The following is a 27,225-nucleotide window of genomic DNA, read 5'->3' as shown; positions in this document are numbered from 1 at the left end:
GTCTCCAAAAAGAACAGTCGACAGTGCTTCCAACTCCTCTCTCCTACATGACTCTTCTGCAGTTGTACAAAGGCCAACAAACATCAAATGAGACATGTAGACTGAAGCCAAATAATTCAGACTAAACTGATCAAGTTTACCCATTCAGTGCAAGCTGTTTTCAGTTCATAAGATCTTTTTTCTTTTGTAGGCTAATTAAAACAGCTTGACTAAGACTTACTGAAATATTATGTTCCTTGCCATTCAAAAATTGTATGAGCCAATGACAGCACTACACCCTGTTCACTTTTAAAGCCATATGCACTTAAAATTTTAAACCTGCTTAAGGTATCCACAGCTGCTTCTAATGTTTTGACCATTAAATTCTTCCTCTCCAACTGAATTGCTATAATGTATGCCAAACAGTTAATGTTGTTTTGTTTTTTTGGCATAATGTTGCTGTATTCAAACACAGGAACTGTGTGACTGAACAACTAAAGCTTGTATTTCTAGATTCAAAATTGAATAGCTGCCCCTAAAATCCATTCTTTGCCTATTTAGCTAAGCATTGTTCAGGTATTACATACAGTTTTACCATGTATAAACAAAATAATGAATACTCAAAAACATATATATATATATATATATATGAGTTTGAAAAGCCAAACATAAAATACCTCCCTCGTATTTAAGGTTTATCTTCATAACAGCAAAGAGAAATCAAATAACTTTGCCTTTCTTTTTATCTCTTTCTTTTTTTTGTCTCAGTTGATCTGCTGGGTTTCAGACTGCTGAAGAAATTTCTGTTGATTTGGACAAATTTAACAAAGAATGAGGCTTGCAGGTTAATGATATAAACTTTGCAAATAACAATTTTCTCTTGTTACTACTCTGGAAAATATGTGAGTTTCCACAAGACAGAGGCTTTCTTAATTTTAATGAATTCTAGCTAAATCTAAAGTGTGAGTTTTCCCTCAAAAAAAGTCTATGATATTCAAGATTCACATCAACATTAAAAATCACTCTATGGCAAGCATATAAGTAAGAAAATGCACAAAGACTTGGAAAAACATTTCCAGAAATTCAATAAATAGCAAAGCAGCTGAGAGGAAGACAGAAAAAGGCTGAACTTTAAAAGCTGTAGAGACTATATGTAATATTATACACATATATTCACATCTCCATATATAGTGTGGATACTGTATACAAACAAGATAGCCTATGATGAGGGAGAGGGAAAATAGAGTGTGTTTTTTCTCTCCTTACACATCCAGTTCTCTGACACTAGGTGATAAAATTATAATTAATAATCCTATTTATGCAAAAATAATTATGGTATTGTATTTCATTCATGTCCATACTTAACAACTTTTGAACATGCTAGTTAATTTGAACAAAAGCTGAAGGAAATTGAGAGTTCTCAAAGATTTTACCTTCTTACTTTACAGATGGAAAGAAGAAGCCAGGAAAAAAAAGAAAAAGAGTCTCAATGAAGACTGCAGCGTGAACTTATCCCTGGCTCGAAATTTAGATCTGAGCAAGTGATCACCAAAAGGGCCAAAATACTAAGAAAGCAGACTCCCTCACAGTTTTCATGGGCAACGTACCATATATAAAATGTATCACTATTAAAGGAACTATAAAACTTGAAATAATAGGAATGAGTAATAGGGAAAAGGTGCTAACCAGTTTTAGAAACATCATATATACTTGTGAGCTTCGTAGAACCTCAAACTCCTATTTGTTTAGCTATCATCAGTTAAGTCCATACCTGAAAACTGTATTCTAAAAATATACATGAAACCATATCCTGTTTTGGAAGCAGCATACCACTGATGCTGCTACTGCAGTATCTAGCAGAGCACCAATGAGTGCTTATATATCAGTCAGGTACGACTCAAACTTTAAATACTGGAGTCAGCCACTTTCCCATAACTTAAGGACCCCACAGACACAGATTATACTGCTGGAAAAATTTTCACTAGCCTCAGGAAAGGAAATCTGCTCTGTCCCTTAATTATCTTTCTTACCCTGTGCTGGGCATGCTCAAGTGGCTCCATGTCTCTCCTGTACTGAGGAGCCCAGAACTGGACACAGAACTTCAGATGTGGCCTCTCCAGGGCTGAATAGAGGGGCAGGATCACCCACCTGGACATGCTGGTAATGCTCTTTCTAAGGCACCCCAGAATACCATTAGCCTTCTTGGCCACAAGGACACTCTGCTGGTTCATGGACATCTTGTTGTCCACCAGGACCCTCAGGTCCTTCTCTGTAGAGCTGCTTTCCAGCAGGTCAGCCCCCAGCCTGTGCTAGTGCATGGGGTTATTCTTCCACAGGTGCAGAACCCTGCACTTGCCTTTGTTGAATTTCGATTCTCATAAACAATCAGATAAGAGTCAAGCTGTAATTTCCTCCTTAAATATCTATGCTATATTTCCCAGGATTAACATCATAAAGTCTCTAAGTAGTAATATAGAAAGTGAGGGATATTATATACACATGGATTCCATGCTTGCTGACTAGAAAACTTGCTGGACTGTGTCTATGAACCTTGTCATGGGAGACACTGTGAGTCAACCTTTTGTGTTGAGTAATGGGACATACAGTTCTATACTGAATAGCTGTAATCCCATCCTGTCTCCTCAGGGTCCCCATCCACCCTCCCTGCACACCCTTGAGCCTTGCAAGCTTGTCAGCTAAATGTCTGGTAAGGACATGCTAGTTGTAAACACAGTGACCTGCAGACACAGCACAAAATAAGATACAAGAAACTATATTAAGTTTCTGCTTTCTTTGCTTCTTCCCTTCTGTGGAGTTAGGAAGAAAAGCTCTCTTTCAATGAGAAAGAAAAATTGCTGGCTGCCTGGTCATGCAAGTGAATACAGTGACTGTGGCATTTGTGTTGCAGCCATTTTCATACAAACAGTTCCAGATAACTTTGCAGTATCAGCCTCAATGTGTACTTTGTTTAGAAAAGATTCCCCTAATCATCAAAGCACTGCATAAAAAACAATCATAGCAATTAGGGCATGCCAAATAGAAGAGACAGCTGTGAAGATTTTTTTGTCCACTTCTCTGAACATCCTTCCTTTGATTCATTTGAATTGAGTTCAGTTTTCTAGTCTTTAACTTCAGGCTCTTTCACACAGACACAGCCCTTACATATCTATCCAACTGCTCACACTGCTCTGCTGTCTTCAGAGCAAAAGCAGGGCCTGGCTCCTCACTTATCCACTCCTCATCCAAACATACACACTTTCACCCCATCCTAAGGGCACTGAAAGTCTACAAGACTCTCAGTGTCCCTTCCAAAGAGCAGTTTTTTTCTGCAGTATTTGAAAAGAAATAAGTTAGTATACTGTTTTTATATCACAAGTGTTTTAGAATGGAATCTAGATCACTATTCCACCTACATGACATCTGGCATCACTGATCCTCTTTGAGTGCTTGGATTTAATAGCTGTTACATCATAAGATAGTAGAAGATAAAATATTTTTTAAATTGAAGTTATCTACAGTATGTTACTTTTTTTTTTTCTGAGTCACTGTCAAAGTTGTTATCGTGGAGCTAAAAAATGTAGGTTCTTTTTCCTTAAAAAGATATTTTGAACTATTAAGAATTACCCTGAAAGTAGATACAATACAAGAGCACTTAATGCAAGAATTTGGGTCCTTTAACAATAATCTGTGCTATACAATATCTGTACCCCAGCTGCAACAGTGGACAAGAGTGAAAAACATCACCAGTTTCACAGAAGTAACCAAAACTTTTCAGAGAAATTGTAAAAAGGACTAAGTTTGGCCTGACACAAATTTAAATAGGTTTGTGGTTTAAAACTGATTCTGAAGAACATGAAAATATTAACAACATGGTGATTTACTTTTCTGTGAGTTAAACTGTTTTATTCTCACTCTAACATAATGGAAGAGACAAGAGAAAATCAACACAGTATTAGGCACTGTCCGTAGGTGATCAATAGTGTTTTCTGTGAATAAGAAGCTATAAGAGGAACAATTTTTAGAGGTATTGAGTGAACTTGATAGCCTCAAATATTAGACCGTCCAACTTGAAAGTTTTCAAAGGAAATTTATTTCTGTGAAATAGGTGATACTTTATAAAGACCTTAAACCCTCAGATGCAAAACCCGATCACCCCTTTATTATACCTATTTCCCATAATCCTGCAATACTGATAAATGAAAATGTTTATATTTTTCAATGGCAGGTATTTAGCTACCTTTTGCCTTCTATTTTGCAGGATATCATTGTAACTGACTGGAGCCTTCTCTTTCTTACTCCACTATAAGGCTTTACATCAGTTGTTCTTAGGGCGGCCTGGTTTGAAATACAAATGGCAGCAACCAAATTCTCAGGACCAATACACCATCTGTGGGGCACACTGAGACCAATCTGCAAATCCCTTCTAGCTAAGACAGCAAGCACAATGTCCAAAATGAGAATAAGCAGACTGGTTAGACAGGTGACAGCTCCAATGCTTTCGAAACACTTCTACTTCATGACAGTTCGCCAAGCAAAGTAGCTTACAGCTCATGTGGGATTTACCAGAGAGATTACAGTAACTACAGCCAACCAGCAGCACCCTTTGCAGAGTACACATCCAACTTCATTAAGGCTGCATGTAGTCCTGTCACTTGCTGTAAGCCTTCCTACTTATTTCAAGTTGTTAAGCAGAAATCACAATTCCTTAATGATATCCTTCCCCAAAAGCAGTGTCTGTAGCTGTTACAGCAATGTCATTCAGTTCCCGACAAGAAGAAAATTAATTCACATGAGGAAGGTGGTAATCCTCAAGAAAAACTTTCCTAAAATGATGTATACGATACTCTGCAAGTCTGACAACACTTTAATGAACATGCCATTTTTATCCTAGCTGAATCACTTGTTTTCAGATTCTGTTTCTTTAAGTATATGAGCAGTTTCTAGATTAATGCCACCCTTCTCAGAAATGCTGTGACAGCAAGTGAAGAAGGAGGAGTGCTGGCAGCCGAATGCAAGTGCTGTGTACATCTGCAGTGAGATTCTGCTGAGATAGTAGAGAACTTTCAATATATGTGCAAGTACATCCATGTGTACACCCACATTTGCAAATTGATTGCCCATCAACTCATAAATATTTCTCCTTGTGTGCACATATAAGGTCTATGTGTGCATATACACAGTTTCATTGCCATACATTCAGTAAATTAATTTATTATGGTATTTTTGGGTCAGGATCCATTTCACTATCTCTACAGTCTCTGAAGCACGAAGCAGAAAGCTGTGAGACTATATTAAAGTGAAACATATCTTCTTCACAGAGATATCCCTGTTCCTATGCAATTGGCTCATTTTAAGTATTATCTTTGCTTGCCCATCACTCCTCACCACTTCTCAGAGACTTTCCGTATCTTCATATCACTAATCTGTTTTAAGAATCAAAAAGAGGACGTCCCTCTGATAAAAGCATGCCCAGATCTATCACCCTTATTAGGGCTATGTCTCCACTAGCTTTCAAAGTAGCCTCAAAAAGATTTAAGTAACCCACTTTGGAATAGAGTTGTACAATCTGGAATAATACTGATAACATTAGCAATAAGTACATGAAAAGAGAATATCTTCACAAGTAGAGATTCTGTACTACAGGTAAGATTCACCTCAGTTATTTCAGACACTGAAAATTAGGTGTTTAACTTAGATGGTTCATCTTCCCTTAATTAAGCAATAGATGCATATACTGCCAGAGGGCAAGTCATTCTACCTTTTCATAAACATCTCAGAAAATTGAAAGGAATTGCCCTCAAGAGGTATTTATCTCTGCCATCTGGATAGAGTAATAGTCCAAGCAACTAGCTCAGACTAGACATCAACCTTTTAACTAATGAGGTAAGATGAATTCCACTGGGATCAGGCCCTCATAGAATCATAGAATCATTAAGGTTGAAAAAGACCTTCAAGATCATTGAGTCCAACTTTTGATCTAACACCACCATATCAACTGAACCACAGCACTAAGTGCCACATTGACTTGTTTCTTGAACACTTCCAGGGATGGTGACTCCACCATCTCCCTGGTCAGCCTTTTCCAATGTTTAACCAGCCTGTCAGTGAAGAAAATTCTTCCTGATGTTCAACCTGAACCTCCACTGTGCAGCTTGAGGCCATGTTCCCTTGTCCTGTTGCTGGTTGCCTGAGAGAAGAGGCTGACCCCCAACCTGGCTACAATCTTCTTTCAGGTATTTGTAGAGAGCCATAAGGTCTTCCCTGAGCCTCCTCCAGGCTAAACAACCTCATGCTCCTCAGTCACTCCTCATATGACTTACCCTCTAGACCCTTCACGACCTTTGCTGCCCTTTGTACTGTCTCTGAAAATATCACATAATCACAGAATGGGTAAGGATGGAAGGCACCACAGTGGGTCATCTGGTCCAACCTCCCTGCTCAAGCAGGGTCATCCTAGGGCACATGGCACAGGATTGTGTCCAGATGGTTCCTAAATATCTCTAGCGAGGGAGACTTCACAGCCTCTCTGGGCAATCTATAACTGTGTGGTCACCTGCACAGTAAAGAAGTTCTTCCTCATATTCAGGTGAAACTTCCCGTGCATCAGTTTCTGCCCTGGACACTAAACTTCTCACCTGTGTGTTGTCTGACATCAAATTCCAGCACAGATCTCCACTCTTTCCTAAACTGAAAGAGATAGTTAATAGTGATCCAGTTTTTAATAAATGCAAAAATTACAAGATAAAATTAAAAACTTTTCCTCAATCTTTTTTCTGTGCTCCCCACTCTATGTTGATGCTGGACTTCACTGATCTATGATGCAGAAAAAAAGAGCTAGGACTGTCTTGAACTTCCCTAATGTTTTCCATTGGTTCCAAGCTATTTGCAGACAGAAAAAAAAAAGCAGTCCCAAACAGCCTCTCCCCTGCTCCCTCTCCTCTCTACCCTGTCCACATCTTCTATTCATGCTGAACATATATCACATGCACTTGGTCCTGACTTAGCAGCATTCAGCTATCAGGACCTAATATTACTAAACTCAGAAAGTAAGATTTCATTACAGTAACACAACATATCAGAACAATGGCCCTATATAGACTGGACTCTTGGTATGTAGAATAACACAGAGAAAGCAAATATGGATTGGCAATAAAGACTGTGAGTGGATTTTTACTGAGCACTTTTCTACTGCCAAAAGTCATTTATGGGTGGGACAAAAGGAGCCTCAGTTTTAATCTCTGGAGACATGAATGCTAACAATTCTCTATGCAGAATTTATGAGCTGTTTTACTTATCAGTATTTCCTCAGAGTTTTCACGCAGTCAGATTGAGTACCCTTTCCTCATACTGTTTGTGCATACTCAAGTCTGGCTATACAGTGCATAAAATGGACATGAACTGCATACTGTACCATACAAGGAAACAAAAGGCAGTGACATGCCAATCATAGTTCTTAAATTTTTATTCAAAAACACAACACAGTATTACTTATAATAAATATCTATATGTCCAAATATTTCAGCAGCAAGCATAACCTAAATATTTGGGGATTTTTTAATTAACTGAATTCCATAGGTCATCTAAGGAGACAGAATAATAAATTTTAAAAAACACAAGTAGATGGAAAGCATTCTTTTTTCTGTAATAAGTTCAGCTTTCATAAAACAATTAATTCTGAATATTTTCAGTGCACATATTTTCTTCTCTTTTTCTTTAAATCTGTAATTCAATATAAGAGAACCAAAGGTATTAGAGAAGAGAGATGTTACACTGAAAGTTTCTTTTGTTAAAATGTTTAAAAAAAAAAAAAAAAAGCACTGTATAATCACACAGCTAGTGATAAACCCACACAAGTCTTACCAAGACAAGGACAGCAGCTCAGGAACTTTGTCTCATGATCTGCATGAAGTGATACCCCAAACTTTTCCCAAATGATCCAAAATGGTTTTTTGCTCTCCTATGGTGGTAGTATTCGTACATTGTAAAAAACCTCCACTCTGCCCTCAGTTCAGAATAGCTTCTCCACTATGCAGAATTTTGTGAGAAATGGACTAAATTACAGATATAGGCTTGTGAACACAGCAGGAACCAAAATAACTGGTTTATGTTGAAACACTATTGTGAATCTTTGTTACTCTGTGCAAGGGTTGCTGAGACTTTTAAAGACACAGATACATCTAAGTGAAAATTATTGTTGAAAATACCGACTCTATTGTCATCCAAGATAAAATTTTTAATGGGAAGTGAAGGAAATTTTTGTCCCTTTAGACTGAAATATGACCACTATCACTCTGCCTTTGTTGGTATTTATATAAGTATTTCACAATGAGATCTTACTTTGCCTGAAGTAAATGAGATCATTAAATGTCCAGGAGAAAACAGATAAAATTTTTCATAGATGCAAATATGTCTATAATTGCCTTGCTTTTAGAGCGTCTGAGTTATCCAGTATCTATTCTGCTGATCTGAATTTCCTGTATTTTCTTTTTCTAAACCTCCTCTAAGTAATTTTTTTGAATGGCACTATTTAGTTTGACACACCAGTTCTCAATATCCTCAGTTTTGTACGCTTCCTTTTCTGAAACTTAATTTGATTCACTTATTCATCTTTCCCCATGACTCTACATCTGTATCTACATCTACATCTGCATCATATCCACAAATAAGGCAGAATAGCTCTGAAAAAATTCTTCACTGACTTTGTGGGGCCCTGGGAAGAAACCCTTGTTTTCATTTCCACACATTTTTTTGTTATTCTCCACTCCCTTGTGCTAATAGCTTATCTTATAAACCAAAACACTTTAAGGCTGTGACTGACAAAGCTGTCATAGATGGAGAGAGCTGCTTTGCTCTTGTTCCTCAGTGATACAACCACCAACCCATTCCTGACACCCAGCTGAAGAAACTTTGTTCTTGCTTAAGAGCATCCATATATGAAAGTTTTGCAAGTAAGATTGTATTAAAAACAAAATAAAAAAACACATCTGGAGATGGTATCACCTATGAACAGAGTGTTTGACTGTCAATCACTACAATAGTTTCTTTGTGAAGCAACCTATGTCTTATGTTTCAGCTAATAACACAGAGCCATACCAGTCTTCAGAGTGATATTGCAGTGAGGTAAAGAAAACAGCAAAGACACTGTTATTCTCTCCTTACCTTTGTCAGAATCACAAATTTCTGCAGGAAAAATTGCATGTTGTATATAAAGAGCTTTCTACTTGTGTCTTCTTTTTACAAGCAAAAAAAAAAAAAAAAAAAAAAAAGAAATGGATGTGTTATTAATTTGACAGAGAGGAAGCTGATAACATCAGTAACTGATTTGATTTTTAAAAAATCAGGTTTTCTATGGTAATTCAAAGTAACTTCAACAACACTTTAAAACGTAGCTGATTATTTCTTCAGTATTAAAAAAAAAAATCCAATAATAGACAAGAAACAACTTCACTCTAAAAAAAATGGCATTGTTACCATTTCACATATGAGGTGAGTTCAACTAGGTACTTGACAGCAACCAGAAGTGAAACTAGGTTATGAATTCCCAAGTGAGTTGCTAGGCCTTACTCTCAGAAGTATTTCAAAAGCAAATCTGAATTTGTGATCTCAAGCTTTTACATTTTTGCTACTCCTTCATGAGAAACAGATTTCTTCAGCTCTTCCTTCCAGCACTCTGTCTATGGCTGGTGAGCTGGCCAGCAATGACTAAAGCAGGCAGACTGCTCAGCTGAGGAAATTTCTAAACTCCTTTTGAACTTTTATTTGTTATTTCACATTCTTATTTAATGCCTATTTATTTCCACTACAGAGACAGCTTACAAAAAAAAAAAAAAAAAAAAAAGTCACCACCAAAAAACAAAATCCAAGCCCAAACAAAAATACTCCCAAAGGAAAGAAACCAACTTGTTTACTGAGTAGATGTGTTGCCAGGAAATCTCATTGTTGCAGTGTTGAGTAAAAATCTTGAACCCTGACTTATGTCTTACTCACCCTAAATCATGTATGAGTTGTGCAGACTTTCCTGATTAATGAAAGTGGTCAAATGTTTTACAACACTTACTAGGGAGTCATCTTTCTATGCATGACCATTCTGATTACTAAGATGTGATGGTTTTACACATACCCTGTAATTCAAATCCTGATTCGCAACAGGAAGTTTTCACTGCCAAATCTTTTGGAGCTTGACACAGTATCAACAAGGTACAAAGCCAGGTGTTAAAACTGTCAAAGGGAGATATTTTGAAATTAAAAAGGCAAGAGAGAGCTCAACATCTATTTTCATTCCACTTTGTTTTCAAATTTGCTGCAATTGGAGAACTTTACCTGAACAAAATATTTTGATCAACTGTTGAGAGATATATTGAAGGATGAAATGCTGTCTGCTGAATTAAGATCAGAAGGGCAGAGCAGTAAGAAATATATATATAAATAAATTTAACTAAAAAGGTAAGTCAGACCAAATGACATGCTGAAAGTAGATTAGGACAATACTAATATTATACTTGGTCAGCTTCTCTTACGTTTTATGCAGTTAGTACAGACATTTAGTGGCTGGCACCTTCTCAGAAGGTGCTATACAGAAATACTACAATCCAGACCTAACCACTTCAAAATTATGTGTCCCTTTGATTTGTTTATTTTCCAAGTTCTTTTGTCTTGGTTTACAGAGAACATACACAAGAGCCATCAGAAATCTGCACATCTTACACGGGGGAATTATTCCTTCACATTTACCAGACAAAACACTCTGCATTCCTTTTCTGAATTTTAAAGAGGTTTTGCTATCTTTCAGCCAACATCCTTTTGCCAGTAAAAACAAAAAAGAAAGGTTTGTGACCTTAAAAACACCATGGGCAATTGAAGATTTGCACAAAATAGTCCACTAGAAGGTTTGAGAATAGATATATGTCTTCTCCTCTTCAAGCTTAACCCCCAAACACCCTCACTGGTCAAAAGGCTATTGCTAAGGTATGGGCTTCCTCCAAGACCACATCCTGTGAATCAGGTCATAGTGAAACACAGTGCTGCTTTAAATTAACAACTCTTTGTGTGCCCTCTATGCAAATGCAAGAAAAACTATGCAACTCGAAAAATAGTCTAGTATGCTACAGAAAAAGGGAAAGTGGACCTAGACTAGAATAAACACATGATTAAAAAAATTAGCAGTTCTCATTTGTAATTGATGGCCTTATTATTTACTAAATACAAGAGTTTCTGTTACGAAGAAGCTAGAGTATATTCAAAGGTAGAAATTAGGACCAAAAAAGCCATCTCTCTTCAAAAGACAACTGTTTTTATTTCATGACTATATAGATTTTCCACATCATATTTAATAAATCAAAAGCATTATGCACAGGACCTTTGATGAGTGTTATATTGCTCCACAGAGGGCACAACATATTATACTTCTTGTATTTGTGTCAGATTCTATGTTGATTTGACACACCGAAATCAAAAGAATGTGGCTCCTGGAAAAAAATTCTACCTACAGCTCAGAGGTGGGCCCACACTGATGCTAGCCATTGACATTAAAATGAAGATAAAGCCCAAGCTGTCCTTACAAAGCAAGCACAAAAAATAACTCATTGTTTGGATATTTCATTCTTAACTGATCGCTTAGTAAAGACAAAGGATAGGCTTGTGGTTATGATGTGGAGATTAAGACTTGAGACATATATTACTTGGAATTCCCAGTCCTGCCACAAAGTCCCAGCTTGAGTGTGGGAAAATCATCCATTTTCCCTTTAATCTCTACCCTTCCTCTGCACTATGGGGATAATATTTTTCCCTTTCTCCCACACTGCATGTAATACAGCCTTATGTTCTGTAGGGCTGTGACTAACTTCCGTGCACATGAACAATACCTGTCGTGATGAAGCATCAATCTAATAAAAATTTCTAGGGTCAAAGTCTGGTTGAACCACAGAAAAAATCCACAGAAAGGGCATTATCATGTATTTTTACTCGAGGGAAGAAATGTTTCTCACTGGACCCAAACTCCCTAATCTTAGTGATACCCCTCACTCTGCTGGGCGCATTGGGATGCTCCTATCTTCTAGGGAGCCCCTACAAACTGCAACCAGATGAAACATTCACTGCAGTTCTTCTGAAGGGATTTTTAATAAAGGATTTTTAATTTCATAGGTTTTCTATATTCCTTGTTAGAGAACAAATAACTGAGTCCCTGAGAGTCACTCCACTGCCAGATCTCACAGGATCTTGAGGCAGGAGGACACTCCAATATTTATATGCCAAGAGAATGAGTGTTTCCAAGCCAGCAACTAGTTGTCTGGTCTCCAAGAATATCCTATCTTTGCTTTTGGGAAAGTTAACTAGAACTGCAATATTTCAGTGCAATGCCTCTGGAAAGACCCATACCACACAATAGCACTTTTTCTAAGGAAGAAACTCTGTCTCCAGAGAGAGTCCTTACATCTCCATAGCACAGTGGACCACAGGACTGTAAGCTCAGGATCCCAGGAAAGCACAGTTTCATTGCCACAGAGCTGCACTCAGCTGAATCGAGGGATGAGAAAAGAGAATGAGAAGACTCTCTCAATTGAGACCTTTGCATCAGGAAGGATCTGTGCTAGTAACGCTATGAATGGCACATATACGCGTTTGTTTCTCCGGTAATGGAGATAACTACACCTTCTGCAGGCAAAATGTTCCTCTGTTTAACTACTGTTACTGTTGGAAAGTTTTACTAAAGCCTAACTAAAACCTCATGGGGTATGTTACAAGCCCATTATTTTTATCTAAAGATGGAGACCACTTATCGCTATTTATGGTTATGGAGAACAGATTACCATTACGAAGGAGTTGCAAGAGCATTGCACCAAGAAAATGTGGCTGCATTGCTTCAGCTCTGCTGGTGCATCCACAGTGCCTCAACATTCAGACACACTCCCACTTTTGAGGAAAGGATTTTATATTGAAAAGTTGTTTAGTCAAGAAATAGCCAAGCAGCTTTCCTAGACACAAATGCAAAGAAAGAGAAGTGTGATTGTTTTCTGCTGACATGTAATACCAGCTCACAATGCACAAATTAATATGAAATACATTGAGTTCTATATTCTTATTTTGTGAGAGAAATAAAATTAAAGGAGTAGAAAATTATGCAGAGGTCTTAAGCTCAGGTTGGTCAATACCCTCCTATCCATGATCCCAATCACAAATTACAAACAGAAAGCATCTTTCAACCTACACTTAATACAATTTGTTCACAAATAAAAAAGCTTTGAGAGTTGATGCTGTGTTACTTTATATTTATCTCAACTACAGGACAATATGCTTGATACAGATGATTAGACAATAAACATATAACAGTGAAGTTTACTCCAAGCTCATACAAGATGAAGCTCTTAAATCAGTTATAATATAGCGTAGACAGATGGTGCTGGATACATTAAGCACATTAAAGATACAGTTATCTGTTTGATAAAGAAATAATTCAAAGCACAAGGCAAGAAGCTGAAATTGCTGACAATCTGAAGTCCTGCCAACTGTCCTGGCTTCACTGGGGCTCTGTGAATTTTAAACACACATAGTCCCAGGTGTCCACAGTGCTGACTGAAATTTCTGGCAGCTAATTCAGCGCTTTTGAAACAATGCTGGCTTCCCATCACTAGCGGTCACTATGGGGAGAAGATAGGCGGTTTCTGGCTGCTTCTGCTGCCCTTTTTGTTGCCTTGGCTGTGGTGCTGTAAATGAAACACTTGGCACAATGAGCAGCCTCCTTTCTTGCCAACCCACATGACAGGCATCTTCAATGCATTAGCACTGAGAAAAGGAAGGGTATGACAAAATGGGGAAATAAATTCATTTTTTTATGTTCCCTAGATTCAGTGTGTCAAGAAACTCAGCGGAGCTTAGCTCTGAGAGACCAGACAAAAAGGTATCCAGAAAATTGAAAGGTCAAAGAGATGTGGGATTGCAACAGATGCCTTGCTTCGGAGAGATTTGGGGAATGGTGGAAAAGGGTCACACAGACCCTAAGTACATGGTGTGGAAGGGTTAGCTGAGGAAAGACAGAGATATGGAAGTCGTTTACAGAACACATCTGGTTTTCCAATGTGCACAGTACTCCCATTGATGTGAGCATGAGCTCCACCTATGTATGAAACACAAAAATATTTGTCTTGAGATCTGTCTGTATAGAGAAGCCTAGCCATCCTCCAAGTCTGGCAACGGGCAGGAGTTAACACATCACTGACACACTGCTTACAATTGATGAGGGAAAAATGGGAGGTTTTTGTACTCTTTTTAATGTCCTACTGCAAAAGGGCTGGCTGAATGACACTAGGAGTCCTCACACTAAGACTGGGATGCAATAGTACGATACCAAACAGAATGAATGTCAAGAATCGCTTTAACAGCACCAGTGTGTGCTTTTGCATAATCAGATCAAAGTATTTAGCTTTATTTTGTGACATTCATTTTAGGCTACTTTAATAATGTTCACTTGGTACAACCAAGTGGTTTTGACTCCGTTCTCTGTTGGACATGGTCCCTAGGTAGTATCTATCCTTGTCTGTTCTGCTGATTTACAGACTACTTCAGCAGATTACCTGCTCAGATTTCTGTGTTCTACAGAAGAAGCTGGTTATGCCTCTTTCCTCAGGTGGACACATAGTATTCTTTGTCATTTCTTCCAAAAGGCCTTGCAGCAGAACCATTTCCTGAGCTCCTCTAAGATCTTCCTGTAGCAAAATTATATTGTTTAATGATGAACTTGGTGGGGCTGGACCCCTCTATATAAGTCCCCAAAACTGAAGTATCCAGAGAAGTTTTACGTTTACGTATGTGTACTGAATCAGCTGGGAAGGCTGACTAGTGCTTTCTGATAATCAATAGCGATACGAAAAATGCTGCAGGCATGACAGGAAGGCCTGATTAGGGGATACAGAAAAATGTAAGTCATATTCAGAAGCCTGTAAAGATTTCTGCCAACAGGAAGGAAGAAACAGATAAAGCAGAGAGCTGAAGACAGATAGCATAAACAAAGAGAAACTGGGGGGGGGGACAAAAAACAAACAAAGAAACAAATAAAAACAAACAAAAAAGAAAACAGAAAGCAGATTATATGACAGTAAGGGAATTAATTAACTCAGGAAAGAAGGCTAAAATCTTATCATCCAAGTCATATAAACAAAGCACTACAATTAATGTATCAGATTTATATCAGAGAAAATTCAGTTTGGAAGCATAAATGATGGTGCAGTTCTTTTGAAAGAAGAAAGTTTGATGATGGGAGGAAAACCCTGGGAACATAAAGCAGAGCACTGCAAGGAGTAGCCCCGGGAAACCAGGAGACCAGTTTGCCTAGCAGGTGTTCTGACTCCCAGTAGATGCTCAGCTTTGTGCTGGAGAGGATTCATGGCAATGCACGTGTGACTATACCATCAAATGTGTGAGGGTAGCTGAAGTCAATCACACTTTCAGGTGACCTGGAATAAAACACTATTGCCACTGGCATTTTTGTGTGGGTCACAGACTGACAGGATGGTTGAAGGTTCAGAGGTACCTCTGAAGATTCTATAGTCCAATCCCCCTACTATAGCAGGTTCACCTAGAGCAGGTTGCACACGATTCTCTCCAGGCGGGTTTTGAATATCTCCAGAGAATAAGACTCCACAACTTCTCTGGACAGCCTGTTCCAGTGCTCTGTCACCCTCAAACTAAAGAATTTTTTCCCCAAATTCAGTGGAAATCCCTGTGCTTCAGTTTGTGCCCATTGACCCTTGTCCTGTCACTGGACACTATTGAAAGGAGTCTGGCCCTAGCCTCTTGACACCCACCCTTAAGATAATACATATAGTGTTATCTTTTAGTGACCAAAATAAGTTGGTTTTGTAAATAGATTCTTTCTTCATTTCTATAGTTTCATTGTTTCATTTACCTTTTACAATATCAATGGACTTTTTTTCATTTTATTACTGTTTAATAGCACATTCTACAGCTAGAACAGTACCCCAAAGCAGCCTAGATCCAATGGTTCTTTAGCAAGCAGTATAAAAGTGATGGTACAGAAGTACAAATAAATACTGTGCCCACAGTTAGAAAGATATTAGACAATATAGTGGTGTTTTCAGATATGGTTTTGCATAAAAACACTCTATGGTCCAACTGAACAGCAAAACTCCATCTGCTTCAAAGAGAGCCAGCATTTCACCTCATGAATCCAGCAGCTGGATTCTGTTCCTGTGTACATATATAGGAATAAACTTTTGTCTATATGATATATTCAGGGAAAAAGAATGTGTGCTGAACACTTGCGTTCAAATATTTTGCATGACTATTCACATCATAAAGTGTTCATGCAGTCAGCTTAAACATTAGTGCATTTAGCAAGAAAGCAGATGGACCTGTTGTACGTGACCCAGGTACAAAAACAGAAGTTAGGAAAATCTTGAACAAAAGTGCATTTGAATAAACTACAAACAGAATAATTTAAATCATTAGCAACATATTATTTGCTTTCCTAGGCTTAACTAAGTTCTATCCAATTCAGAAAAAAGTTAATCAGCTCAAACTTTTTCTACCACAGCTTTTATTACAATAACAACATCACTCTTATTAAACTTCAAACTTCATCATGTCCACAAAAAAGAAAACAACAAAGACTACATGTGCAAGTGCAACAAAATCATGTGAGACGGGAAAGAGAGCTAGAGATAAGAGAACTGATGTTTGCAGCTGTATTCCTAACCAATCTTGGCAAGGGCACTTGTGTGAGAAAGCCAACACAAGTGTCAAAAGTCTCAAACAATCAGGTGTGGTGAGAATGAAGGTCATAGAGGAAACAGCTGGGTAGCAGTGACCTACTGTATTGACATGCATAACCCAAATTTGTCTTGGAATCCTTAGCACTTATAGATAGCAACAGGATATGTCACAGTGACTGCATGTGTCAATCTAAGTGCCTTTCAGACAGGATGAGGAAACTTGTGAGCCACAGTGCAGCATATGTTACACACCAAAGCAAGCAACGCTAAAGGCTGCAATTCATCAGTCAGGGGCAAAAGTTTACCAGATGATGAATTCATTGTCTTTTGCAGACAGATAGCCATAACTTTTTCCTCAAAAATCAGTCCTGCCTTATATCCAATGATATATATAGCATAAGCATACAAGAAATATGCCAGATAGTCAGATTTTACTCTCAGTTGGAAACTCAGTCTAGGCATCCATTACATTTTCATTGAAAAAACTCTTATCATTGTTATAATGAAGCACTCCAAACATACAGCACTGTATCCAACAGAGCCACATAGAAATATCACATTTGATAAATTAATTTGCTAACCAAAGGTCTATTGGAATCAGCACTCACAAATGGTCAACCTTTGGGACAACGTAAGCTGTAATACAGAACTTGCATCTGCTCAGCAAACCTGAAGAGATGTTAACTCTAACAACTCCATAATATTTGTGCATAAGAACTACTGTTTAGATAACCTGGACATACTTCTGAGGCTTCCAGGGTAGCATGGATCTCTTTCAGTTATGAAGAAAGACATGATTCGATACTTTTAGGCTGATGCTTTGAAGTTCACTAGTAAGAAAATTCTTACAATAATTTCTTCATCATAATCACCCACCTTACAGCCCAAATCACTTTTGCAAAAAGATTTTATGAAATTTGCCTAAAAGTTTCACACTTTCAAAATATGTGCCTGGAAGAAAACTGAGTAAAGGGCTGCCACTAAGCTTTACTAGGAATGTTGGACTTGTAAGGGGGTAATATAGAAAGGCTTCAGAAATTAGTAGCTTCTTGAATGTTCAGCACTTCTGTAAATGCAGGAGGCCAGGGCAGATTTTCAGACCATCATGTGTACAACCTGACCTTGCTCTTTTCTGGTCATCTTTCAAAATTGCTCAGAAGCCTCCACTGAGAACATATATAGAGTAGGCTGGTTTTTGGAAGTTGGTCTGTTTTGAATTACTTGCTTTAAAAAACAGTCTCTAAGATAACAAATATGAAACCCATGAAACAGCAAATTGGGATCACAGTTTGTGTCCATGTAGCCTGTTACTTTACTGTCTGGAACTTCAGCAGGGTTCAGGACCAAACGCCTTGGAAGGCTGTGACTCCCATTTAGTCTCATGCTAGTCATCAATAGTTCCCAAGCGGTTTAAATAGTGAAGGTAAGATGTTTTATATCTTTCTCCACACTTTTTAAAATAAACAAAATACATTTCTTAGTAGGTAATGCAACCTTTTCCTTTTTTTCTCAAAATAATAATAGTTGCAAATCTAATTTACTTTTCATGCAATATCCATTAAAGAATACCATTAAATAAGAAACATTAAAAATATTTTCTACTAAAAATAAGCAAGAAAACAGGAATCGCATTTTGTTGAAAACTTCTGCTATTATCTTCATGTCCCACTCATGTCATAGAAAAGGGTTGTTCATCACTGGTAGTAATCAAGAGATGAACAGTTTGCTCCTTTTTTTATATTTCTGTATAGCATGTCTGACACCACCAATGTATCATCTTTAGAAGACAGGGAGAGGTGACACAGAAAACTCCAAGGGAAAAGTTAAGTGACATGACCAAAATCTCATGTGGAAATATGTGGCAAAGTTTGAAAAGGAAACCAAATGTTCAGAATCCCTATGCTTTAACCACAAAACCAACTTTCTCTGCTAATGCTGAATTAACCCAGTAACTAAAAACAAAGAAAACCCAAGTATATATATTATGTGCATCTTGCCACTTTAACAACTTTAATGACACTAAAGTGTTCTCAAACTAAATAAGATACAATTACAAATATATGTTTAATCCCAGTGTGGTAACCAGTTCCACAAACCAAGCATACTAGAAAAGTAAGGGGAAGTAACCTCACTTAACACTGTTTGCTGAAGCTGTGTAAACCACACATGCAACCATAATGTAGACTGATCTACAGAAGTATATACTGCTGACAAGTAGGGACTCAATACTCACATTCAAAGCCTGAAAAAGGCTTTCAACTATAGCAGACAAACTAGTTGAAAATCAAGCAGAATTTTTTTTATAGATAATAACTAAAAAAGCAAAATCCCCAAGCAGTCTAAAAAATATTGTGGCATCCTACTTCAGATATCATTAAAAAAAAAATCGCAATGAATTGGGGCTTGATAGAGGCTAGCAAGAAGCTATTTGCAAAAGAGAAAAGCACAAGTACTTTTTACTGTGAAGCTGTTTTTCTGGTTCAGCAGGTCTGCAGCAAGAGTAGCCAGATCATTTGAAAAGTAAAAAGAAAATCAATTACTTGTTTTTATTTTAAAACAGCCTCCCTGTGGGAATAGGTGTGGGAGTGAGATCTCTTTTTAAATTTCATAATATAACATAAAGCTGCCAAAAATTTATTTTTTTTTTTTTTACTGTCATTTCATTTCTCTGCTTACTGGGTGTTGGAATGATTTTTCGCTACTTATGATTCTACTGATCCTTATCAAAATTAATCTGTGAAGTGATTAACACTAACACTAAAAGACAGAATATTTATTCCAACAGCAACACTGAGCAAAACAAATTTCCAAGGCTGCTGCATGTTCAGTGATGACAGCAAAAATCTATTTATTCATTTACCCTCAAGTTCTGCATGCAGTAGGTTGCAATCATTTTTTGTCAAATCAAAACAACATTTTCTGATAATTAAGATCCACAGGTAAAGTTTACAACTAACCTTGCTATCTTCGATCTCCTGGGTTTTTCCTTGAAGCGCTTTTCTTTCTCCAAAATCACAGGTTGACTTTAATGTAAGCTGACAAGAAAGCATTGAGCTCTCTGCCCCAGTAAGCTCCAAAGACTTTGGTGAGTACTTCTGTGAGCTGGTGGGGCCAAGGCTGGGTATCGGGAGGGCAGTGTGAACAGGCTTTGACCCCACAGCTGGCTGTCTTAGCTTGGAGGCAACCCCAAGTACGGGCATGGCTTCTATAAAATATCTTCTTTCTGCCAAAGAAAATGCTCCTGACCTCAGTCGGGTAGACTCCAGCTTCAGCAATTTCAGAACAAAGACTTTAAACAAAAGTAGCAGTCATCCTTTCAAGAAGTCTTAAAACAATAATATTACGAGTTTCACAAGGAAGCAAAACTTTTCCTTCATCTCTCCCCTCCTCCCTCACAGCCACTCACACACACTGCTCAGTGAGTCAGTGACTCTGTAAGACTAAACGCTTCTTTGGGGCGTGAACTTTTCTTGAAGGTAACTGCCACAGTGCTGCCTGTCTGGGATTAAAGAACTCATAAATTTGCCTTCTCTTCTTCCTACAGCATTCCAGGTCTCTGCCTTAAGTGAATGAAGGATGGGAGAAAAGGAGGGAGAGAAGAGAGGAAACCTCCCTGTACTCCAACTGTCAAAACAGCTCAAGACCACAACACTGCAAAGAGAGACCTCTTCCTGACTACATAAATAACCAGCCCACATCCTTAAAAAAAACAAACCTCTTTTTTTTTCCGATTTGGAAAAAAAAAAAAAAAAAAAGAACCTGAGCAGTGGCCAAAGAAAACAGCTGTTGGACGAGTTTTCATCCCGGAAATAATCTCAGCAATGAAGCTGTTTGTCTGATTCCTGGGTATTTTTCACTGCTGACAACCATGAGCTACAGTGTTTCATTCCCTGTTCCTTCTGTGAAATCAGGTTAAAATCATACAAGAGTGTGGTTAGGAACAGCCACTGAATCACAATGTGGGTAACGTCTGTCTATACTATGAAAAATGCATACGAAAACACAGAGCAGGATATAGGAGAATCACAAGCATTGTTAGAAGATTTAGTCAACACATCTTTTCAGGACCCCCCCCCCTTTTCTTTTCTTTCTTTCTTGGTGGTGATGTTAACGTCATCTATTCAATGTTAACACTTCCCTTTCTAAAAACATTTAAAGCTCCATGAAGTCCATGTCCAATGCATCATTTCTGCTTGTTGCTCATAGAAATACTCTTGCTGGCAACCTCAAATCCTTGTACTTAGAAATACAATTGAGGCAAGCAGAGCAGGCTCCAACATGAGTCATGATGGACAGTCCAAACTGTTGAGCAGCATAAACACTTACTTAAAAGGAAAACTGTACATTCCTTTGAGACCGTATCGCAAGGTCTCCTTTTTAAACTGTGTTGTAAGGAAAAAACCTGTGTAGAAACATTCTGCCATTCAGCTCCTAGGGGATTTTATCACCCAGTATTATGGCTAACTTTTTTTTTTTTGTTGGTTGGTTGGTTGACTGGTATTTTTTGTTTTGTTATGTCTTCTAAAATAAAATAGATAAGCTGACTTGACTTATTCTGCCCTGATATCCTACATGGTATTAACTGCACCTCCTTGAGCAGTATGTACTATTACCACTATAGATATAAGCACAAGAGAAAATAAGGTACCTGTGATGCCTGCAGTATTATCCTCCATCTTTCATTTACAAAGACCGCACAGACACAGTAATTAAAAATCTATTTCTCTCTATTGACTTAAAACTATCCCTTCTTGTTTGTAGCTTGTAGGAGTGAATTTGACCTGGCTTAGGAATCTCCTGAATTTTGAAGTAAGTATACAGGGATCAGCAAACACATTTCAGTATCCTCTGCTTATCTGCTGTTTGGTTTTGCCACTATTAACAGCAGTAGCAATGCACAGACTGCACAGAGGTAACTGCTCTGCATTTTAATAAGTTCAGCCCACAGGACTGGTCTGATGTGATATTTCAGGTCTTCTTCAGAGCAAAGGGGAAGAAAGCTCCTTGTGCGGTCTGCAGTCTGCATTTGTTCTCCAGCATCATAAAGCACTGTGGCTGTGTAAGGAATTCAGGTTTCTCAGGCACAACTGTTAACAGTTAACGCTTCAGAAAATGCACATATGCAAAGACTGAAGTGGACCACAGGAAAAGAAGGATTTATCTCTTGCAAGGTTTAAGAAGATGAAAAATCCTCATGAGAACTGCTAACCAATGATCAAAACAAAGAATAAACTACAGACATGAGACAGATACTTTTTAATAAAGAACTTTGCCAAAAAAATGTAATTGAATCTTATTACTTCTCAGGGTTATAATTTTACAAAGTAGTGCACTATGGTAATCTCACTGATCTTCTTTTGAATATGAATGATGAGGTCATGATACCCACAGTCTCTTTTGCAACCCATTTTCCCAGCACAGAAACCCTAAAAGTAATAAGTAAGCAAGCTTACTATGAGAGAGTCATCTGTAATACATAACCAACAGGTTTTGGAAACAATGATGTGAAGCTGGTGTTAATGCTACTCTTTCAAAATAATTGTTCATTATATTATGACTTTTAAGCTAGTACCAGGTCAGGGCCATCAGCTTCAGAACCCCATTTAGCTAGAGTTTGTACAATGATAAATCACACAAGTGTTTCTGCTCTATGGAAGATGAAAAGAAGAGTATGCAAGATTATTTGCTTGAATCATGAAAGACAATGGAGGAAAAAAATCATACTCCATAAGTAAGAATGGGGTTACAAGGCTGGACTTCCTTTTCTTATTTTCTCTAATTCTAAGCAAAAGATAAATAAACAAACATCTGCTATCTTAGAAATCACTTAGTTACATTTTCTGCTTCAAAGGTTTTGTGTACCTCACGATGAATGTGGGGTTTATGAAGGCTACCTGGAAAAAAGAATATTTAACACTAAACTTCAGTAGTAGTAGTGTTTTCTACACAAATAGGAAAGCACAGGATAAAGCATCTGTGGACAACATTCACAAACTGTCACCAGAAGGAGGTGCTTGTGGTGGAGCTGGATGGGTAGGGGATGTACATATTCCTTCTGGAAAGGAAGGAATTGAGCATAATTGTGGGGAAAGGGCGAAACTGGAGGCTGTATAGAAGCACACATTGTCACATCAAGCTGCCAATGTGAGTTTGGATTTTCCTTAGTAGGCCTGTGGGGAGCTAAGTGACAGTCAAGCAGAGCTGCCAGAGAGAACTCAAAGTTGGAACAAGGATGATTTAGATATGTGTGAATAGTGTCCAAACAAAAGAAGGTATATCTGTGAGAAAACAGGGGTGAAGAAGGCTATAACCCGGAGTTATTTGAAATCAAACACAACACCAGACTGCCTGTCATGAGGGACCAAAATATTGTCAGGACAGAGAAAGTCATGAATAAAAAGATATGGCTAACAGAAACAAGAAACACGCATCTTCACTTGCTTACATGATACTGATATACTTAGAAAGGGAGTGCAAAAAAGCAGGTGAGGCTAAACATTGTTCAGAGAAGACCTGTAGGTGTCTAATTTACACTTTTAGACATCTATTAGCATAGACATCCTCAAGCCAGGCAGGTCGGGGACATCACCTGGATACAGGATACAGGAGGATTAAGACAAATCATGACTGAAGCCCTGCAGCTGGCAACATTTCAAGTGAGATGTTAGATAAGGAGATAAAAGTGTGAAGAGGTATTAAACAATGGAAAACCGGAGCAAAGGTCAAAACACAATCCTTGATAGTTATGTCAACAGAAGTGGCAGTTCCAGTGATATGTTGAAGATAGAACCATAGCTTTAGCTATTAAAATAGTGACAATCTGGCTATAAAACATGACTGAATGTGTCATGACATCAATGTTTTTACAGAAATTATGAGTTAATGATTTGTACCTCAAATAATACAGGACACATGCATTCAGAATAATAATCCCCGCAACCCAGAAAAATCTGTAATATTTATTTCATATAGCAGGAATAAATACACCTGAAATCCAATCCATCTTATGAAAGAAGGTATCTGTCATTTGTAATGTTAAGGTGAATTTTTGTTGTCAAGACTAAACAGAAGTAAACATTCACAGCACAACACACATGTATTTCCTTTCCTTCATTGCATTTGATACCAGTACAAGTCCCATGAAGGTTGGTCCTCTTCTGCACTCCCAGCCCTCAGACAAGCTGCTGGCTTGAACTGAACAGACAGCTGGCAGTGTCTCCCAGACCACAGGAAATATCCAAAGAGGGGACACCTGCTTCAAAAGTGGAGCCAAGAGATTTGTTTGCTTCTTCTGCTCTATGATCTTCAACAAGGAAGCTGTTGCATGTGTCCAGGGTCAAACAGGAAATGTTAGGGGTCCAGAGACTGCAGAACTCAGTTCTGAGCTGTTTCCCCACTTCATCCCACTGGTGTAATAGCTGTGTCTAGAGCTTATGTGAGCCAGGACAACTTCTGAATAACCTTAAATGTGCCAATACAGTGACATGATTTTGTGCTCACTGATTTCAGGTTGAGCAGAAAGTTTTCCCCAGACAGAGAACTCTTGAAAAAGCAAACAATGATACTAAAATATTGAAGTTACCTGAACCTATATGATTTTTAGGATTTATTTAATAATCCCAGGTAAGACAAATTTAAATTTTAATAATGTAAGTAAGAAGCACACCACATGTCTTCTTGGTGTAACAACATATGTTCAATCTGTCAGATACCAATGAGACAAATTCTTCAGCTGTGACTCGTGTTCACAGCATAATTCTACAGACATTATTTTTGTTATTCCAAAAGTCAGATGAACCCATTAGTCTCAAGGCAAGACATGTAACAGGTATTTAATCCTATCTATAAGTATGTAATGCTACTGAGTAAGCTGCTGGTTTTCTTGACAGTTTAGAATTCCGAAAGATATATAATCCAAAGTCCAGCCACAGCCACAGAAAAAGGTACATCCGGCTTCCTAAAGGAAATCCTTCTGTTTTGGCTGTATGTTTGGGGAAGTTTTTCAAAGAGGACAACTTTAAATACAGATTGTTTTATCATCTGAACAATACGGCCTTTCAAAGCTCAGACTGGAGTTTATGGTTTTGAATGCATTAACTGACAGAAGTGACCAGTTCTGTACATCTGCAGCATCTTTCATCAGATGGTTTCAAGTCTTTATATGTAATTTAGTACCATACGTCCTTATGAAGTATGTAAAATATATTAAAAAAAAAGTCTATATGGGGCCTCGCTACTTTCTTTCTCAAGTAGGGATTTTTTTGAATTATACATCTGTGTGGGTTAAAAATTGTAATGATTTCTCTTTGTTACGCACTGTATTTAATCATGAAGTATTTGGCTTAAAGGAATCAAGCTTAAATACTATAGGATCGGGAAGTGTAAACTAAAATTTTGTAAGGATAAGAAGGGACTAATGGCAACTGAACACACTGTGTAAGTATTTACATACTGACCTACTTACTAGACCATGCAGCCACCTGGTAAAGCTTAATGAAAGGATCAGCTTTCCTCTCTGGGAGGTGCAAGAGGAAAAGGAAAAAAAAAAAGGATAATCCATTTGTTCATTTCTAAGTAAATGAACCAAACAACAAATGTTGAAGACTCTCAAAGTTATGTTAACTGCAGCTAACAAGGAAACACTCTCTCATTTATTTCAATCTGCATAAACTAGTCAGAAAGATAACAATCACTCTAAGAATCAAAGTACCAGCTTTTCTTTCCTTTTTTCCTTGTTTCCTCAGTTTCTCATTTACAAACCCTCTCCAGCACACAGTCATAGCAGGTCCACTGGTTTCTCCCACACCCTTCCAGCCAGCCACTGGCAGGTATCTTCTCCCTCTTCCATTTCTGCTCTCTTCCCAATTTGTCTTTCTGTATCCGAAAGAATTTCTTGCTTTGTATCATCTTTGGTGGGCCATAGTGAATTACTAATTTCAATTACTGCTTGCCCTATATCTTTCTGTCTTAGAACACACTACAAATATATGACTTCAGTGCTGCATTGCCAAAGGAGTATTTCTCTCACTTATCAGGGTAATTAAGAGCTTCCACTGTCTGTAGAGTTACTGGAGGAATGTCTAAGGTAGACATGACAAAACCAGACATTTATAGAGTGCATTACTAAGTTCTTAAGTAATAACATTACTTTCAGTGGAAGTTGTACGGAACAGAATTCTTGGCCTTTTTTTATTAATTTTATTGATGGAAGAAGTTTTGCTCCATTTAAAATTTTGACCAAAGTTTAAATTATCTTGGGTCCTCCTGCAAAGAATGGTCCTCATAAATGCTCTCCAATCACTACTTCTCTCAACACAGAATCCCCTAGAGAAAAATTCTCCCAGTGCACATACCCTAAAATCCTGATGGAATATTTTATGATGCTATGGAGACATTTCTAAGTCCTAATTAGATGAGAAGAAAACTGGCAATATTTGTGGTTAATCAAAGCTGTTCTGACTCTTGATACTAAGTGTGAACTGTTCAGAACTTTCATCCAAAATTCCTTCAGAGAATAAACTTACTATGAATTTTACTAAGAAAATGTAAAAAAGAATGCATAAAAAGAAAGAAACTGAGACTAAACAGGAATCTGCTGATTATCTGCCATCAGGTAGCTGGCAGGGTGGTAAAGCTATTTTTTCATCTGCTGGAAAGGGAAACTACTCTTACAAGCACTGTGAAACTGATAGAGGGTTTCAAAATCACAGTTATACTGGCATTCATTTCAGTATTGCAGTGAAACACTGTTCCTTAAGGTTCCCATTGGTCTATTAAAATAAAAAAAGTTACTGCTTAGAAACATCTGCTACAGTCATGAGCAAACTCTTGGCAAAGTGCAGCAACAACAGTAAGAGACTTTGAAGTCAATCAGCTTTGCTATCACCAGCAGATACCCCTGCAGTCAGTGGAAATTACTGCACAGAGAGTTTGGGAGATATGAAGAAAACTTGCTCTGCCAAATATGTATATAGACAGCAGAGAAGAAAAGAACATTTTTTTTTTGTAACAATCAATAAAACGGTTAGCAGTGAAAGGTTAGCAAAAGGTGTTAAAAAATTATATGACATTAATTCTTAAAGAATACTTCATGAAAACAAAGATGATTATAGATTTTCAGGGACTAGCTTTGATATTTGACCTTAAACAAGTCCAAGCTGCACTGCAGCTGGAGGAGCACTTCTGACTCACAATCCATTGTCTGCTTTGAGACTGTAGTCATTCACTGGTGGCTTGCATCATCCACAATTTATAATACCTACTGTGCTCCACTACCTCTACCCATCCACTTACCTGTACCTTGATCTAAGTTGTAATTATTGCTTAATATTGTTTTTTATTCTTCACTGCTTAAGACTATAGGTGAATGATCCCAGCTATGTTTTTAGTTTCTTGTTGGTCTCTGGAGATAGTCATCATAACTCAATTTTTTATCAAGCAACCCTTCCTGCAATATCCATATTATTTTCATCTTCTATAACCACATAAATATTTATTTCATATTTATCCGACATTTCCTGGG

At 37.7% G+C, this 27,225-nt stretch overlaps 2 protein-coding genes across 13 annotated transcripts in view; one reads left to right on the top strand and one right to left on the bottom strand.

Annotated features, from left to right (window-relative positions):
- Window positions 1-27,225, bottom strand: part of NAV3 (neuron navigator 3) — a 514,063-nt gene that overhangs the window by 235,271 nt on the left and 251,567 nt on the right. For 4 of the 12 annotated variants that reach the window (XM_050324421.1, XM_050324424.1, XM_050324432.1 and 1 more), the window contains exon 1: window positions 19,661-19,918. The exons of 6 other annotated variants lie outside the window; for them this stretch is intronic. In XM_050324421.1, coding sequence (XP_050180378.1) covers window positions 19,661-19,903 — 243 coding nt within the window. In that variant the 5' untranslated portion in view covers window positions 19,904-19,918. Of the gene's footprint in view, window positions 1-19,660; window positions 19,955-27,225 lie in introns of those variants that run through there. 2 more of the 12 variants (XM_050324433.1, XM_050324422.1) reach the window with 2 other exon arrangements.
- PPP1R12A (protein phosphatase 1 regulatory subunit 12A) overlaps window positions 1-27,225 on the top strand; it is a 1,052,766-nt gene that overhangs the window by 999,085 nt on the left and 26,456 nt on the right. The window lies entirely within an intron of this gene.

Source organism: Myiozetetes cayanensis, unplaced genomic scaffold (genome assembly GCF_022539395.1).
Source record: "Myiozetetes cayanensis isolate MyiCay16 unplaced genomic scaffold, myiCay2020 scf3, whole genome shotgun sequence".
Taxonomy (NCBI): Eukaryota; Metazoa; Chordata; class Aves; order Passeriformes; family Tyrannidae; genus Myiozetetes; species Myiozetetes cayanensis.
Note: the sequence above shows the minus strand (reverse complement) of the source record. Positions and strands in the feature narration are given on the sequence as shown.